The sequence below is a fragment of the Cupressus sempervirens genome, chromosome 10 (genome assembly GCF_028749045.1).
Source record: "Cupressus sempervirens isolate cs-2001-9-10 chromosome 10, ASM2874904v1, whole genome shotgun sequence".
Classification (NCBI taxonomy): Eukaryota; Viridiplantae; Streptophyta; class Pinopsida; order Cupressales; family Cupressaceae; genus Cupressus; species Cupressus sempervirens.
Genome location: NC_143127.1, coordinates 349,602,642 through 349,620,065, shown reverse-complemented (window position 1 = coordinate 349,620,065; position 17,424 = coordinate 349,602,642). Strand labels below are relative to the sequence as shown.

Below are 17,424 nucleotides of genomic sequence, written 5' to 3'. Positions count from 1 at the left end.
AAATAAAAAAATTCATTGTCCCTGTCAAGTAACGTCCACTATATAGGCATTTTCAGGCAGAAGGCAACATCACTTCGATAGTCTTTTGGCAAACGTTCTTAACTCAAGATTCCTATTTTGCTTGTTTTTCATGGTACTGTGACTGTTGTTACATGAATCTTATCGTTTTAATATAGGAGTTTGGCTCTTTGTCATCCTCAAAGTTCAGAGCATCTAGAAAAGACGTAACATTTGGTATAGTTGGTATCAATGATTATGATGAAACTGGGAAATGATGAGTTATGTTTCATAATCTCTCCCAGTCATCAACTAGAGTTGTGGAATGATATTTAACTGTAAAGACATGTTGTTGGGAATAGTAAAAATGGCAAATATTGATTCAAAATGGAGTTTGTTGTGAATCAGCACAGTTGTGCATTTGGAGATGTATTTATGGTCGATCCCATTGATTTATAAAGAATAAAGAAGTTAAACATTAGTACATGTAATTGTCGAGGGGTATTGTTCATTTGTTTGTGTTGATATAATTATCATCAGTATAGAGGCATTACATGCATTTGGTAACCGTGTCAAAAGACCAAGAGTTTGAATACTTTGACAACCTTCGAATAATGCAGAAGGAAGAATACTATCACTAATTTTGTGAAGATAACGACAAGCATGAAGTTTGTGCCAAGCAAAGAACTGAAAAATGCATGGTCTATTGGTAGAAATTAGAAAACAGGAAAGAGGAAAATCGTAACCTGAACAAATTTCAGTGAGCGGTGTTTTGGTTATTTGCAGAAGACGTCTTCAAACAAAAGAGATGACCATAATGTAACACTTCTGGTAGTGTTGACAGGGAACCGATCAAATGTTAGTTTCTTCGCAAATATTCCTTCTAAGAATTGCATGGTTGTAGGCTAAGTCACAAGGTTTGAATTTGAATTCGAGTTCGACAAGTATAAAATTCGAATGAAATTTGGGAAAAGTAAAAATTCGGAAAAAAATCAAATTAAATTCGCCTTATATAATTTTGATTATTTTTAAATATATGCAATATATTCCATAAATTATCAAAATAGTTAAAATTGTTACATAGATTTGACAACTTTACAATCATGAAGACACATTTATAAAGTATAAAACATAAGAAACATATGAAATCACAATAGAAAAGATGTGTTTTATTTGCAAAGTTACAATCAAAAGTCAAGACTTCATAACTTCAAAAAAGCTCTAAGTCATCAAGAGCACTTGACTCAGATGGTGTAGCATCATCATCAATATCACTACCCAGTTCCTCATCAAAAAAGTCGGGCCCATCTACATCTAGTACTGCTATGTCTTCTAAAGCTTGTTTTTGCAAAAATGACTCATTTGTTGATTTGTCCATGAGCAATTTTAAATTGTTGTGAACATAGACAAGATCTCCCAACTTTCCAAACAACAACTTGTCCCTCTTTTCGGAATGGATGTGGTCAAAGCAACTCCAATTTCTCTCACAAGCTGATGAACTTGCTCCTTGACTCAATATTCGAATGGAAAATTGTTAATGATTTAGTTCATTCAGGATCAAAGATATATTGAAAACAAATATATATACAAGCATCATATATTGTTGTTTGTGAGATACGTATATATTAGATTATAATATATATATAATGATAAACTATCATATCAGATTTTCAATATAATTGATTGTTTGTTTTGACCGACATCTTGTAAGTTAAACTGTATTTAGTATATATGTTTACCATTAGTGATTGGTGACTTGGGCAGTCACATTCCTGATGGGAAGTAACTCCTCCAAGGAGTCACTCCCATCAGGCACGTGACTCCCCCGATGGATATTAATAAACAATCCATTGCTGATGAAATACAATGAACACAAAAATACACAAGTCTTCTACATTGCATCAGCGATAACAATTATTTAAATTGGTTCAATCACCTACTATTAATATTATTAGTTTCTTCTTTATAGAAGAATATACAATTTTGTTATATCTCAGTAAATATATTGAACAAAGAATCATCAAATCATTACATTATCTTATATAGATAATCATAAGTGTGAGACTCAACAAAAAGAAATAATTTGTGACATCAAGTTTGATTTTTAACACCAATCGCTTAAGTTTGGGAGTTTCTGCCCCATAGCTGATCTATCATCTATAACCAAGTACCTCATCTCATGTCATATCATATTTGGCTACTCCTATTCCAAACGTCCCTTCCACTTTCCTGTATTTCCATCATTGTTCTCTAATTATAGATGCAATTGATGGATCTGATTCAAACCTACTAATGGCTTCATAAAACCCTGCCATAATTTTAGCATCACCTTGTCTGTCAATTTGAAATAGTTTACGCTCCAAATAGCTAGCTATTGCATGTAAAGGAGGAGTGTCACCATCAACCATATAGAGCACATCAACAATTGGCTCACATATATTTAAGACCTTTGCCCCACTTTCCCAAAAGCTGCTATTTAAAACAATTTGCTCTACGATCTTCCCCTTAAGACTTTTTGAGAGTGAAGATTTTTCCCACTCATTGGAACAAATTACAAATCTCAAAGTTGCTTTCTCTTCAACCACTCTTTTCAAAGTGATATAAAATGAAGCAAATCTTGTATCACACGGCCTCAACAACTCCCTAGATGCATGTTGCCTGTAAAGACTCAATGTGAGACGATGATTCCGTATGAAATTCCCAAACCGCTCTTCCTCTATGAATTGCTTCATGTATCCAAGGGAATTTTGCCAAGTCATGAAGCAACAAAATCCAAACAATGAGCTGCATATGGACTTCAATGAATTTGTGGGTACTTCTCTACAATCAGCTTCCCAGCTCCCACACAATTTGTTGAACTATCAATAAACACTTGAACCACATTTGCAACAAGAATTGCTTCCTCTAATATCTGAAATATATATTCAGAAGTCTTTTATGATTCATAGTGTCAATAACCTCCAAGAAGACAACCCCTTCAAGACAAGCCACCAAAACATTGACCATCCATCACTCAATATAGTGCAACCAGTTGCCTTCCAAGAGGCTTTGACCATAGCTAATTTTCCAATCACTCTATCTTTTGACCTCTCCAAAAGAGTTGTTCTCAAAGCCTCAAAAGAGGTAGGTATGTACGCTTTGCCAAACTCTACAGCCTTTTGGAATGTAGTACGAAAAAGTGGATTTCTAGCTACATTAAATGGAATCGCACTTGTATAGAATAAATCAGCTAGTAAATCATCCACTTGTTATTTCTCACATGGTCTCCAAAAGTTGTTCAATGTTCCACTCTCTTTTGATGCCTTTACACCCTGAGGTAGACATGAAGATGAAGGTATAGTAGATGTGAATCTACAGACATCATCTTCAATTCTTCGTTACTTTTGTGCTGCCTTCATCTTTTCAGTAATAGAAGATGAATGCTCTTTCTCTAAAATAGCTCTGAGCCCTTGGGTCACACTCGGACATGTAGTAACACCTCCACGTTTACCCCCATAATACCAAGCAAGTGATCCATGACCCTTGTTAAACTTCTAGTAATAACTTTTCAACACAAGTTACAATTAGCTTTATTAGCACCATTATGAGACATGTTTCCATGCCTCTGAAGTTGACTTGTTGGGAGCCATATTGCAATCTATAAAATTAAAAACAAGATAATATATTATATCTAAAACATGAACTAAACGTTGTTTAAATGAAGAATGATTAATTATTTTAAACTTTAAAACAAAATAATTCAATAAATTAAAACTTAAATATATTAAGTAAAATAAACCAATGTCATATTACATATTAATATTAGAATAAAATAACAAGTTAAAGTTCAACATTTTTTACTTTTATAATTACATTATTTGAAATATACATTTATAAAATATAATTTTTATTTATTTATTAAATTCTACTAAAAATTTATAAAGCAAAAAAAAAATAGAAATTTTAAGATATATCTAATTAAATATAAACTCTTAACATTTTATAATTTAAAGAACTATAATATTAAAAAATTAATAATAATAATATATCAATATTTTAAAGTTTAAACTATAGATAACCATTACAAACTATTATATGCAAAATAATTATCAATCATCATTACAAACTACTAATTAATTCTTAGATCCATACTACATTAATAAAAACATTATACCAAAAAACATATACCAAATTCCAAACAGAGAAAACTTACAGATTAAAAAACCATAAAAAATAAAAATTATATTTTAAAGAACAATATTACATTATTAAAAATAAAAATATTATGCCAAAAACATGTACCAAATTCCCCAAAAAACTTTATAATAACCATTGAAAATAAAATTTACATTTCAAATGTGTATTTTATCAGACGATTCTAGAAACCATTGATGCTGAAGCCTAAGACGGACGGAGTTGAGACGGTCAATGCAAAAACCAACGACACTGAACCCTGAGACAGACAAAGCTGACACCAACAATGTAGGAAGTCCCTCACACAAACAGCACTCCTTGGGAAATCTCCACACAAACGACACTCCTCAAGAACGCAAATACCAAATGATACTCACATAGACAAAAAGTAAACAAATGGATGAAGCCTACAATTCTATGCATTTAAGGGTCCAATGACTATTATATACAATAAAATGATTCAAAAACAACTTAAAAACGAACTACAAAAGAAAATTTTAGCAATTTCTAACAGCAAAAAAAGCCCCAATTCTTTTCGTGAAATAACAACAAATTTGGGTGATTTTTTTAGGAAAAAAATAAAATTCAAAAAAATGTGAATCTCATCCTTTAAATGCCCCAAACCTTGTGACTTAGATTGAAGCCATGTTGAATCCTAAAATTTGGCTAAGTCTAGAATTTTTTGAAAACCCCAAAAATCTAGAATTTGCATTTTAACTCCTATGAAGTTGAAACCTATCTCAAACATCCTGACAATAATTCTACAAATATAACTTTAAGTATAAGAAACTTGTATTTGAATAAATCCTCCTGCCCTCAAGCTGGAAAAAATGACCAAGTTCGACATTAGTTTGACCAATAAATGACTACTCCACTCAAGCACAAATGGTAAATGGGTTCGTTCAAACTAGGTGGCTAAAAATTGAACCCTGCCCAAAACAAATGTCAAACTATACAAGGTTTAGGTATCAGTTCAAACTTTTGTTGGTCTAGGAGGCATTTCCAACAAATTGGGTAACTTAAGAGCTAGGACATCTACATGGAAATCAAGATGGTTGCCTTTGGCAAGGGGAATGTTGCTGATGAAATCAGTCCTCAGCACAATTCTTAATTATATAATGTGTTTACCTGCCATATATGAAAGTGTTTAAATGCCACATATGGAAGTGATCTTAGTACAAAATCCAAGAGTAACAAAAGAATAACATAAGCATCTATGCGATGGAAAATACATGACAATGGTAAAATATTACTTTTATTGTTTGTACCAAAGTATTACATTGCAAATGTTACCAACCTATCCCTGGAAGTTCTCAACCACCCCTACCTATAGCACTTCAGTTGGTTAAGGAAACCAACCATCGTGATTCTTTGGTACATCTTATTTCATAACAAGTGTACTTTCTTTGCTAATTACTTTATTACTAGCCTACATTATCACCCTTTCCCCCCCCCCAAAAAAAAAAGTTGGCTTCCGAACAACAATAAAAAAAACTAGTGTGCTACTAGGAAAGGTAAGAAGACGTCCCTAGAGTGGTGAATGTAGTAACTTGTGCAAGTTGTTGTCAAAAGAGTTCCAGGTCCCTTTCTTTTATTAGTTGTTTGAATCGTGTCCAATTTTCTGCATGCATGGCTTTCTCCTGGTCTAGCGCAGCTTCCAACTTTTGTACCTTTCTCTCCAAGATGACCTGTTCTCCTTCTATCCTACCTGTTTCCCATGTCGCCTTTTGCAATTCCACAAAAGTGGACCTCAGTGTTTCCTCCATTTGTGAGATGATAGTCATCGTGATTGACTGTCCTCTAGATGCTTGTATTGGTCTGTGAGGCTCTCCATCTTTGCATCTAATCTTTCATGTCCTCCTTGGGCCATCCATGCTCTGTTAAGATCTTCCTAAAGTCTACTGCCAAGACTACCAATCTTATATCTGCCTCCTTTCCGAGTCTTATCATCACATATGTGGCACTGGTCATGGTTCCTAATTCGGCTAGAAAACACAATGTACATTCCCCAAAGGGAGTTATGATTTCTATATTTACTCTATGAGCCTTTAGAATATCCTGGCTCACCTGCAACAAATCACTAACACTAGGCACTCTACTGTCACTCAGTATTAAATCTAAAAATCTAGGCACTTGATACCCAAACAAAGCCAAAAATGGTGTCATTTCATACAGACATGTTATGAGTTGTATTATAACAATACTCACAAAGGTAAATCCAAATCACCCAAGCCTTCCACTATCATGCAAAATAGCCTCTATAGTATCCCTCCACCCATTTATTCACTATCATTATATATCCATCTGTTTGCAAGTGGTAGCTATTACTCAGAGTAAGCTCAGCCCGACACAATCTAAGCAACTTCTAGAAATGGCTCTTGAACCATCTTTGTCACTTACAATATTTCAAGGCAACCCGTGAAACTTGAATATCTCTCGAAAGAACTCTACTACCTATGTAGTTGTATATGTAGCGGTAATTGGAAAAAAGTAAGCATACTTTGCCATTCGATCAACAACTACATATATACAATCCCTCCCTTGGGCTTTCAACAAGCCCATGATAAAATCCATAGACCAATGAGTGTTAAGTGTTCTATTCATTGTCAGGATAGATAGGTTTGTGTAAACCACTACACATGAAACATGGATCAATGAGTTTGACTAAAACTATACAACAGAATCTTGATAGCAATATCACAATTTGAATTGTTGTAGAAAATATCTCCTACTTATTGATTGATAAGCTTAAGGGGCTTTCTAATGACTAGTTCATAAAGCACAACACTTAGTGAAGATTTTGCAAACGAGGTTGCAACTAGAGTGGGTTTAACCATAGAGGAAACTCTATAGTTAAGCGTGCTCAAGCTAGAGTAGGATGGGTGACCTTCCGGGAAGACCCAGTGCTTCACCTCTATTAGCATCACCTTGATCCAATGAGTGTTAAGTGTTATATTCATTGTCATGAGAGATGGGTTTGTGTAAACCACTACGCATGAAACATGGGTCAATGAGTTTGACTCAAAGACTACACAATTGAATTCTAATAAAAATATCACAATTTGACTTGTTGTGGAAAATATCTCCTACTTATCAATTCATGAGCTTAAGGGGTTTTCTAAAGAATGGTTCATAAGGCACAACAATTGGTGAAGGTTTTGCAAATGGTGTTGCAAGAAGAGCGGGTTTAACCATGGACGAAACTTTCTAGTTAAGCACACTCAAGTTGGAGTTGTGCTGGGATGGGTGACCTCCTGGGTAGACCCACTTGCATAGACCTGGTGCTTCACCTCTATAAGCATCGCCTAAATGCAATAAGTGTTAAGTGTTCTATTCATTTTCATGACAGATAAGTTCTTGTAAACCACTACTCATGAAACATGGGTAAATGAATTTGACTCAAAAACTACACAGTAGAATCATGATAACAATATCACAATTTGACTTATGAAAAATATCTCCTACTTATCAATTGATGAGCTTAAGGGGATTTCTAATGAATGGTTCATAAAGCACAACACTAGGTGAAGGTTTTGCAAATGGGATTGCATAAGTGTTCTATTCATTGTCATAAAAGATGGTTTTGTGTAAACTACTACTCATGAAACATGGATCAATGAGTTTGACTAAAATAGTAGATAGTTGAATCCTGATAGCAATATCACAATTTGAATTCTTGTGGGAAATATCTCCTACTTATCACTTGGTGAGCTTAAGGGGCTTTCTAATGAATGGTTCATAAGGCACAACAATTGGTGAAGGTTTTGCAAATGGGGTTGCAAGCAGAGTGGGTATAACCATGGAGGAAACTCTATAGTTAAGCATGCTCAAGCTGGAGAAGTATTGGGATGGATTACCTTTTGGGAAGACCCAGTGCTTCACCTCTGTGAGCATCACCTAGGTCCAATGAGTGTTAAGTGTTCTATTCATTGTCATAAGAGATAAGTTTGTGTAAACCACTACTCATAAAACATGGGTCAATGACTTTGACTAAAAAACTACAAAGTTGAATCCTGATAGAAATATCATAATTTGACTTGTGGAAAATATCTCCTACTTATCGATGGGGATATAGTTGAGAACTTTCTTAGATGTTTGATTTGGGCCAGCTTTCAATACTTTAAAAGCAAGCTGAAAAAAAAAACTTTGCACAAAGAGTCATTTTATGTTGTTGCCCTACAAAAGCACTAATTGCAATCATATTTCCAAACCCTGATTCATAATATAGACAAAGTAAGTAGGGCACATCAGCTATCATAGAGATAAGCTACACCTTTCACTAAATTATTTTCCCAAGCCCATATTAAATACTACTTAACTGAAATGCCTTTTTAGGATAAGACATTTCCTTCGGCTAAAGCATGCTCTTTTAATTTTCATGTTGTTAGCTAGTCTTGGCCAGACTTGCATGCATCCACTGGAAAACTCAGTGTTACCTGAAAGTCCCATAACATGAAAAGATAATATGTTACAATGACGAAAATGATTTCTTTTCAGTGCATTCCAGCTATAAATAGATTCATTACAAGTAAGAATTTTTTATTTTTATAATGTATTAATTCTAAATCTATCTCAAAAGCAATTATTACTTACTTGTGAAGCAGCAACACGGTCATCATCAGCTGTAACCATCACTCTAATAACATCATGTACAGTTTTGATATTGTTGGTTTCCTTTGTTTTCAATAATCTCAACACTAAACTATCTATTTTCATTTCCATAAATGCATCCTTAAGGACCTCATTCCCGGTGGCTGCTGCTGCCACAACTGCACAAGCATGTTCTATGATGCTATTCTTTAGACAATTATCATCTAATATTTCCATAACAATCTTAGGTCCACCGCTTTGTCTAAATAACTCTGTACTTTGGACATCTGAAATAAAGTGACAAAATCAGATTATTAAAATTTAATGAATATATATTATGTCAAATTCAAATGACAAAGCAACTTAATTTAGTATGCTCCTACCTTGCAAAAGTAAAGACAACGTCTTTAGAGCAGATAATAAAGCTCCTTCCCCACAATACTTGAGTGTTGCACAAATTGAGGTCACAAGCTCAATTCCTCCATTCTTAACTACAATGGAGGCATTGTCAGATCCGCCACTAGAACACAGTGAGAAAAGTGCATCTAGTGCTTCTACTATCTTTGCAAGCATAGAAATTTTGTTTTCTTCATTGAGCTTATGATTACTTGATGGTGCTGCAGACGGCATTTCTTGCAAGCTTAGAAAGCCCAAATTGGTGGTAACTGCTCTCAGTTCATTTAAAGACTGAATTACAGGATGATTGTTTATATTATCCCCCCCTACAATGCTTGTCACAATACCTGCATAAAGATGCTATGACCAATTGAAATCTGAAAATTAACAACCTTTGGCAGATCATAATAAAGATTCAAAAATGCTTTTTGTGAATATGTCTAACGAAGACATACAAATTATTTCCACAAACATAACAGTTCATGTAAGACATGCAAAAGTTGGACAACCAAATGATAGTGTAAAAAGAAAATCAGGAAACATACAAAATCCAACACCCTGCATGGCAACAGAAGAAGATCTCCACATGTATTAACATAGATGCATCAACGTCAGAGCCATTAACAGACAATTCCAAAAACTGTGTTTCTGTCCCAATTTAAATGCAGTCAATACTTTATAGCTTGGTCTTGAAAATGAATTCTCTTTAACTATTTTAATGTATAACTTTTGCAATTAGGAAACAGTTCAATGTAATTGCATTTAAACTTGGTGCCACAGTACTATAGATATCCTACGCTACCCTAACTTTTTGGAATAGGACGCCCGGAGATGAGGGGATGCATCTTTGGGATAGCAATTTTTTTGCCAGTTTTGGGGACGGCTAGGGGACAGCAAAGGAAACAGCTATAAAACATATAAGGAAATTTTAAAATATATAGGGAAAGGACATTAAGGGAATGCGTCTCTGGGATTACAATTTTTTTGCCAGTTTTGGGACGGCAAGGGGACGGCAAATGGCACAGCTACATAAAATATAAGGAAATTTTAAAATATATAGGGAAGTTTGAACTATTCATAAGAAAACATGGATAAAACATGCATATAGGCATTATATTCTTATGAAAACGTGGAAAAGCACCTATATATACATTATAGAACCATAACAGATAACATTTGTGTTCAATTGATGTCCTTATTTGACCACCGATATTGATGGTATTCATTCGTCTACACTAGCCAGTTCCCATTGATGTTCATTTCCAGCCCAAGTAAAAGATGCCGACTGAGAAATTGACTGAAAATTTTGAGTTTCATTGAGTTTGTTCAAAATACTTGTCTTTGGCCAGCGAGATGTAATTTGTTTGGGTTTTCCAGAATACTGATTTTTTGTGCCTTTGTGGTTATTGGGAGTTTTTGGATTTTTACATGTATAAATGAAATAAACAAACTAACTAAAAGCCCCACTAAATTATTAATTCTGAGACAATCCGAAAATTATTTGTTCTAACTTCTACTTATTATCATACGAAATGCAACATACAAGTGACCGTACTGGAGATTCAGAAGAAGGGGTAAGTAATGACAACTATAACCAATCCACAATCTGGTCCACTACTGATAATGCAATTCTGGGCATATAATATGACCGGTCTGCAAGACAAAACCTCTAAAAAATGTGACATCAACTACTGTTATTGTAATGTCCAGCTATAGTTTGGTTTTGTGCTCTGCTTGCCAAACTCTTTTAGGCTTATTTCATGCATGTGCTAGTTTCAGAGATATTTGAATTACAGTTATATGACATTATTTCGTGGCTTAATTTTATACCCAGGTTGATTACTTTCATAATGGTGATGCTTTAATGACTTCTAGTTAGCAAATGCAATTGCTTCCATGATGATGTCTTATGATGTATCTTTAAATGATGATTATTGTGTATTCGAAATACGAGTTATTTATATTAAAATCCGGTGTTATCTGTACTCGTGATCATTTATGGTACTTACTCCATACTTGCATGTGTATGTCATCCGTGTCTATTTTACTTTTTTGTCTAAAATGTCTAATGTGGTTGAGGGAGCCATAGTCACCTGCTAGTTGAGATCTACATGATGTACCACTCCCCACCATTGCCTGCTTAGGTTAAATATATATGCATATGTACGTACTTGTCTTTTATGCAGGTTGCAGGTATTGAGCATCGATTTCCCTGAATTACCAGGATGAGTGTGCCCTATCACATTAACTCAATGGTAAGAATGGAAAGATAATGACCAAATCCAATCCCAGCCATAGCCTAAATACTTGTCCTGAGAAGGACTCATATCTATCTACCCTTTTTAAACCCGTGAGTCTTTCTTTGCATATGTCGTTCGACTTTCGCTTTGGTCAGTTTTCCTTATGCATTTTATGTGGTTTTGACTTTGTGATTCTGCTTGGTAAATGATTTTAACTGCGATGCTTGGTATATTTGAATTATTAAATGTTATTTAATTAAAAAGGGAAAAATATTAAAATAAGATGATATTTAATTCTTTGGAATTATTTGAATATATGGCCAATTTAAAATATTTGGTTTAAAGTTCTAATTTAGAAATTTAAATTAAAAAAGAATCTGAATATTAAAGATTAAATATTAAATATTGTTTTATTAACATTAATTAAAATTAGAGGTGCATTTAACTAATGAACTCTAATTATCTTTATTGATTAAAATAATAAATATTGCTTTTTAAGTGCTTGCATTAAATAATAAAGTGGGGAGAATAAAATAAAAGAATATTTTAATTATAGAGTGAGTTAAAGGTGCATGGAGTGATTAATTAAATAAAGTATTTATATTTTAGGACTTTTTGTAAAGTAGAGACAAAAACCCTAAGAAGTTATGGATATGTATTAGAAGATTTCGGTTCATTATTACACAGAGGTTTTGGGGAGCAAATTTTGAAATTGGGGCAAAAGATTTATTGGGGGCTTCGAAAGGTTTGGAATAACAAGGGTTTCACCATATTGTCCCAAATTATTAGCATCAGATTAGGGTAGGGTTTGAAACCCATAATAGTAAACATATTTGAAAAGCTCTGTCTACTTTGTGTATGTCGAGGGTTTACAATTGTTGTTGAAATATTGCATTGGTTTGGATTAGAAATCTTGTTGCGAGATTTAGAGAAAGAAAACTAGTTTGGCTTTATTGCTTGGAATTTGGTACGATTTGAGAAACTTGTAGAACAATTTAGGGAAAAAAAAAGAGAAAGCACTATTAAATTATGATGCATTTGAAAACCCTATTTGAAAGTAGGAAATTCAACCCGTTAAGGTTGAATGAAAACATGAGTAAAAATCTTTAAGATTAACCCAAATTAAAGATCACATATCATTTGAATATTATTATGCATTTAAAAAAATTAAATTCAATATTTAAAAGAAAAACACATTACTGGTCCATATACATATATATAGGAAGACTTGCATGTCTTCTTATAAGATAAAATAAAATATGAATTCTTATTTTAGAAATATATATTTTTGTATAAAAATAAAAAATATAAAAAGTAAATATATGTATTCCTTCCTTATATGCATGTCTATACTAATTCATATAAATTAAGGAAATTAATTTGTTATTGGATCTAATCCTTTACTACTTTTGTTGTTCTTGTACAATGGTTTGTCTCAGCATATATTTTTAACATTAAAATAATAATGATATGGTGTCACTTTTGATAGGTCACCCATATTCTTTCTTGCATGCGTTGGGCTTATTGACCTTGGTGCAAACTTTATTATTTTCTATTCTTTTTATTATTATTTTTTAAATGCTGCACATCCACCAATATATATGTGAAGTTAAAAAATAGTCACTAAGTCTTTTTAAGGATCAAGACAATAAAATAAACTTTAAGTTTCTTTTTATCTAAACTATGTTTCATGTTTTCTTTCCCCCACTTTAGGGAGGTTTCTTTTCTTTTTTTTTAAAGGAGGGAGCATTTTTTTAGTGGGGACACAAAGCCCATGGCTTCCACATGGATCTTAAGGGCTTTTACATAGGTTTTTTAAAATTCAATTCTATTAGAGATTAAACTTATAGCAATACATTTAAATCAGTGGGTTTATACATGTCTAAAATATGTGTTCGTAATTTTATTTAATATAAAATAATTTGTATATGATATCTTTTTTATATTTCAATTTAATTTAGCTTATTTCTTAAGAAAATCAATTAGCTTTAAAAAATCAATTAATATAATCAATGAATTATTTAGTTTAGATTGCAATTAATCTAGTTATAATTTTGATATGAATTCAAGGAGAATTAAATATGGATATTAAATTTAGACTAGAGTGGAATTATTATTTTTTATAAATAAAATTAATATTGATGTTCATCTAGTGATATTTTTATTAAGTAAATACAATTATGGTTTAAAATTATTTAATAGCATAATAATGTTATATAATTAGAATTTATAGGATATTAAGTTCATTTTGTATGTGTACTTTATTGTTATGGTGTTTTCGTGATGTTTATTTTATGATATTTTTGGGGTTTGGTGATTTTTTTTATAATGGATTTGTTTGGATTGTTTAGTTGGCCAACTAGGATGTGCACCAGAAGCTTATCATATTTTCTTTTATCATATTTTGACTAAATCTCATGATGTATCTTATGATTCAATATGAGAATTTATGTTAACTTGAGTTTTGAGAATCATTGTTTTTCGGGATGCCCATCATGGAACCAAATTCTATCATTATTGTTGTCGTGGTATGGGATACAACTGTGGTTTACGTGCTTAGGGGAGGTTGTCTAGGTACATGTCTTTGGGAGTGGCTTGCAATAGGGATTTGGGACCCAACGTGGTCACTACCAAGATAACCTATTGTAAGTTGAGTATCAAGTGATAACATAGAAAATAAAATATCTTGCCTAGCCCTTTCTGTGAGATACACTAAACAAGATAAGTTAGAGATGTTTGCCTCGCCCATGCCTTAAGTTCTTGTACAGGCTAAGGAAGGGAATGGGATGATACTTAGTGAGTGGTATGACTGATTTTCCTCGTTTTCATGAGAGGGTATTTTGGTTCCGCATGTGTCACATTAAGGGTCCAGGGTCTAGGGTGACCAGTCCAGGGTAACTCAACACTTTAGGGTTCAAGATCTAATGAGAGACCAGTCCAGGGTAACTCAAGTAGTTTGACCATATGATGACACTCCCTAGTATATAGTTTGAGTCTCCTCCGTAGATTTTTGGTATTTGCCTCTAGTAGTCTATTGATTGTTGTATTTATTAATTCGTGATTTACTTTCATTGATGACAGTTAGTGAGTTGTGGGTTATTGTACTTTTGACATATGGCTTTTGACTTGAAGTGGATATTTTTCATTGATGTTATCTCTTGATTTTGATACTCATTTTGTATTTGGGATCTGATTTTTTGAATTGGTATGAGGTGTTGGATTGGTTGAGCACATCTTCGATTTTGGTTATCATTTCTCTATTAGTAGTTTTTTACACTTGAGGTAGATTTGGCTATCAAGATTCCTTGCCTAGGATTGTTTTATGGTTTGATTATCCATATGTGGATTGTTCATTATCTTCCCTACACGATGGGAGTGGGAACCTGGATAGGTGACCACACGGTCAGGAGGCAATCACTTCTTACCATTTGGGTTCCCCTCAGATTGGCAAATGTTGGATGCTCATTGATGCAATTGTACCATTATCGTTTGTGTTCTTATCTTGGAGATTTCTATCTGTTGATGTATATATGTTATCATATATCTTGTATTTTGATATACTTGTATCTATTTTTGCATACCCTACGACATGTGCAGTGAATGTTATTCATTAGATGTATTGCATTGTATTGGTTGTATTTATGCATTTGCTTATGAGATGATGAATTTGTTATTTCTTTGTTATCATGAACATTGTACTTAAGATTTAAACTAATTAGTATAAAATTCTTAAATGTGACCCAGCGTGAAGGAACCCTTGAGGAATGAAATCTGGAATGTATTTGCATTAGTGTAATTGATGTGTATGTGTATATGTCTTCCGCACTGTTAATTTGATATTGTTTAAAATTTCAAAAAACAATAGTTCAATAAACGTTATAACATGTTAGGTTAATTTCTCTTGGGTTCCCAAGCGGGGCATTACAGTTGTAGTAGTAAATTTGCCTTAGGAGAATAACGTCAGCTTATAGGAGGTGTATAGCCTATGCTGGAGTTGAAGGGTGGCAATGATAGCTCGGTCTTTTAAATCCCACTAACTGACTTGCCCTGTAAACTGATTTTAAAATAGAACCCTTCCTAAAATTGAGCCTCTTATGCAATTTTCAGTCCTCCTACAGTGTAGGCATTTGCCAAGCAAATACCAAGACTATTGAATCCAACCAATCTATCATCCAATGCTACTATTCTAATATTCAGAACTGAAAATTTAACCTCCTTCACACACAATAATTACCATCAGAAATTCTTAACCTAAAGTGCTCTAATTACTAATTAGTTGATGATTCAATGTAATTCCTCTCTACAGGAAAATTGGAGGAACATCCAACTTGATATGTTCAAGAGTTTCCACTCTTGAACAGAAATATAGCTGTCATTCTGATGAGCAAAGCACCACACAACTCTGAAAATGAAATCATAAACCTAGATGTCCAAAATGACCTCCCAAATGTCTTTTTTAAAGGCTCAAAATCCTAGGTCGTCACTTTTAGGTTTTCCATGATTTCCCCTTATTACTTTTAATAAAATGTAAGTCTTTACTTAAAAATTGACCTCTTAGGTGTTATATTTTATCATTATAATGTTTTCCCCTCCTTATTACAACATTTTATGCCTCAAACACCTAGCAAAAAGCGGGGTCAACTTATAAATTATTTTATATTTAAATCCATAACTTGGGAATATTAGCATATTTCCTTCTTTATTGAAAAAGTGTGAATTCAAGCGCAGATTCAAACTTTGTCTGAAGTGGTATAATCACTAATGGAGACTGAACCCTGCAGGCTAACTGGTAGATTTTTTCTAAAATCTAAAGATGCTCCTAAAATTAGAAGCACCTCCTAAAAGATAGGAAAGGCACTCAAAGTCACCAAACAATCCTAGACCCCTGAATGCCTCCTAGATACTCCCAATCAATCCCTAAAAATTAGGTATGCCCCCTAAATTGTAGGAGATTGTCATCAACTACCCAAAACTACATGAAAAGCTCCTTCATAGCTCTCTAAGCCCCTATTCTATTTCCCTCCCTCCACACTCTGTCGACCTACGAAAGCCAAATGCTAGGCTAACCATGATCATCTATCTACCTCCTAGAATGGTGGCATTACAGTCCTCCCTTACCATATATTGCTTGTCCACAAATAATGCACCATTGTACTACCACCAGCCCAAACAATCCTGAGAATAAGTCCAATTGACTTCCCCTACATCTCTTTGGTAACTATAATGTCCCTTTTGTCTTTTGAGACTCTGATTCTAAATTGGACGATCGCTTGAAAGACAGGGTGTAATGATTAGATGTCGAACCACAAATGGAAGATGATGTTAGGTTGCACGGTGTTTGGTACAAGGATGTACGTTGGAGAAGTGCTAACCGTACAGTGCTATTTATAATGGTTGTCGTATAGGTGGATTGATCTACATTGGTCATACAATAAGAGTAGGGGTTGTATGGCGTACATTATAGATGTTTGTTAGGCATTTAGGAGGTTGTACGTATGATGGAGATCGTAAACATTGGAGGTTGCACGGTAAGTGGGGTATGAAGTATAGTTGGAATAGCATCATCCAGAATGCCCAATTCCTCAAGTTGTACAATGGCAAAACGGAGGGGTGTTGGCCAGACAGTGGGAGCTTAACAAGGTGTACAAGGAATGGCTAGCAAGTCGTACAACTAGCAGGCCATACAGATTGGAAGGATGGAATTGCCCACAACAATAAGATAGTGTGATATTTGACAATGCCAAAACAGATATGAATCAACCACACATGAATGGAATATTTGCTGAAACAAATAATTATAACAATGTCTCTGAAACACATAATTAAATTCACAAACAAAGATGACAATTAGATTTACCAAATCCAAGCAAAGTGAATCAAGCTGAATATGGTAGGCCATAATCCTACCAAAACTGCTCTAGCCAAATAGGGAAGGTCTTCCTCGTCCAAAATGGAAAACAGAGCAAAACTCCAACTAAAATTCGCAATACACTAAACATAATCCAAGTCGCATAACAAAAACATCCCA

The 17,424-nt window shown here is 33.6% G+C and overlaps 1 protein-coding gene across 1 annotated transcript in view; it reads right to left on the bottom strand.

Annotated features, from left to right (window-relative positions):
• The window catches only part of LOC149534027 (uncharacterized), a 168,085-nt gene that overhangs the window by 88,466 nt on the left and 62,195 nt on the right, over positions 1–17,424 (bottom strand). The window contains exons 2-3 of the mRNA XM_089804336.1: positions 9,144–9,503; positions 8,764–9,047 (exon numbers count right to left, since the gene is read on the bottom strand). Coding sequence (XP_089660462.1) covers positions 8,764–9,047; positions 9,144–9,503 — 644 coding nt within the window. The remainder of the gene's footprint in view (positions 1–8,763; positions 9,048–9,143; positions 9,504–17,424) is intronic.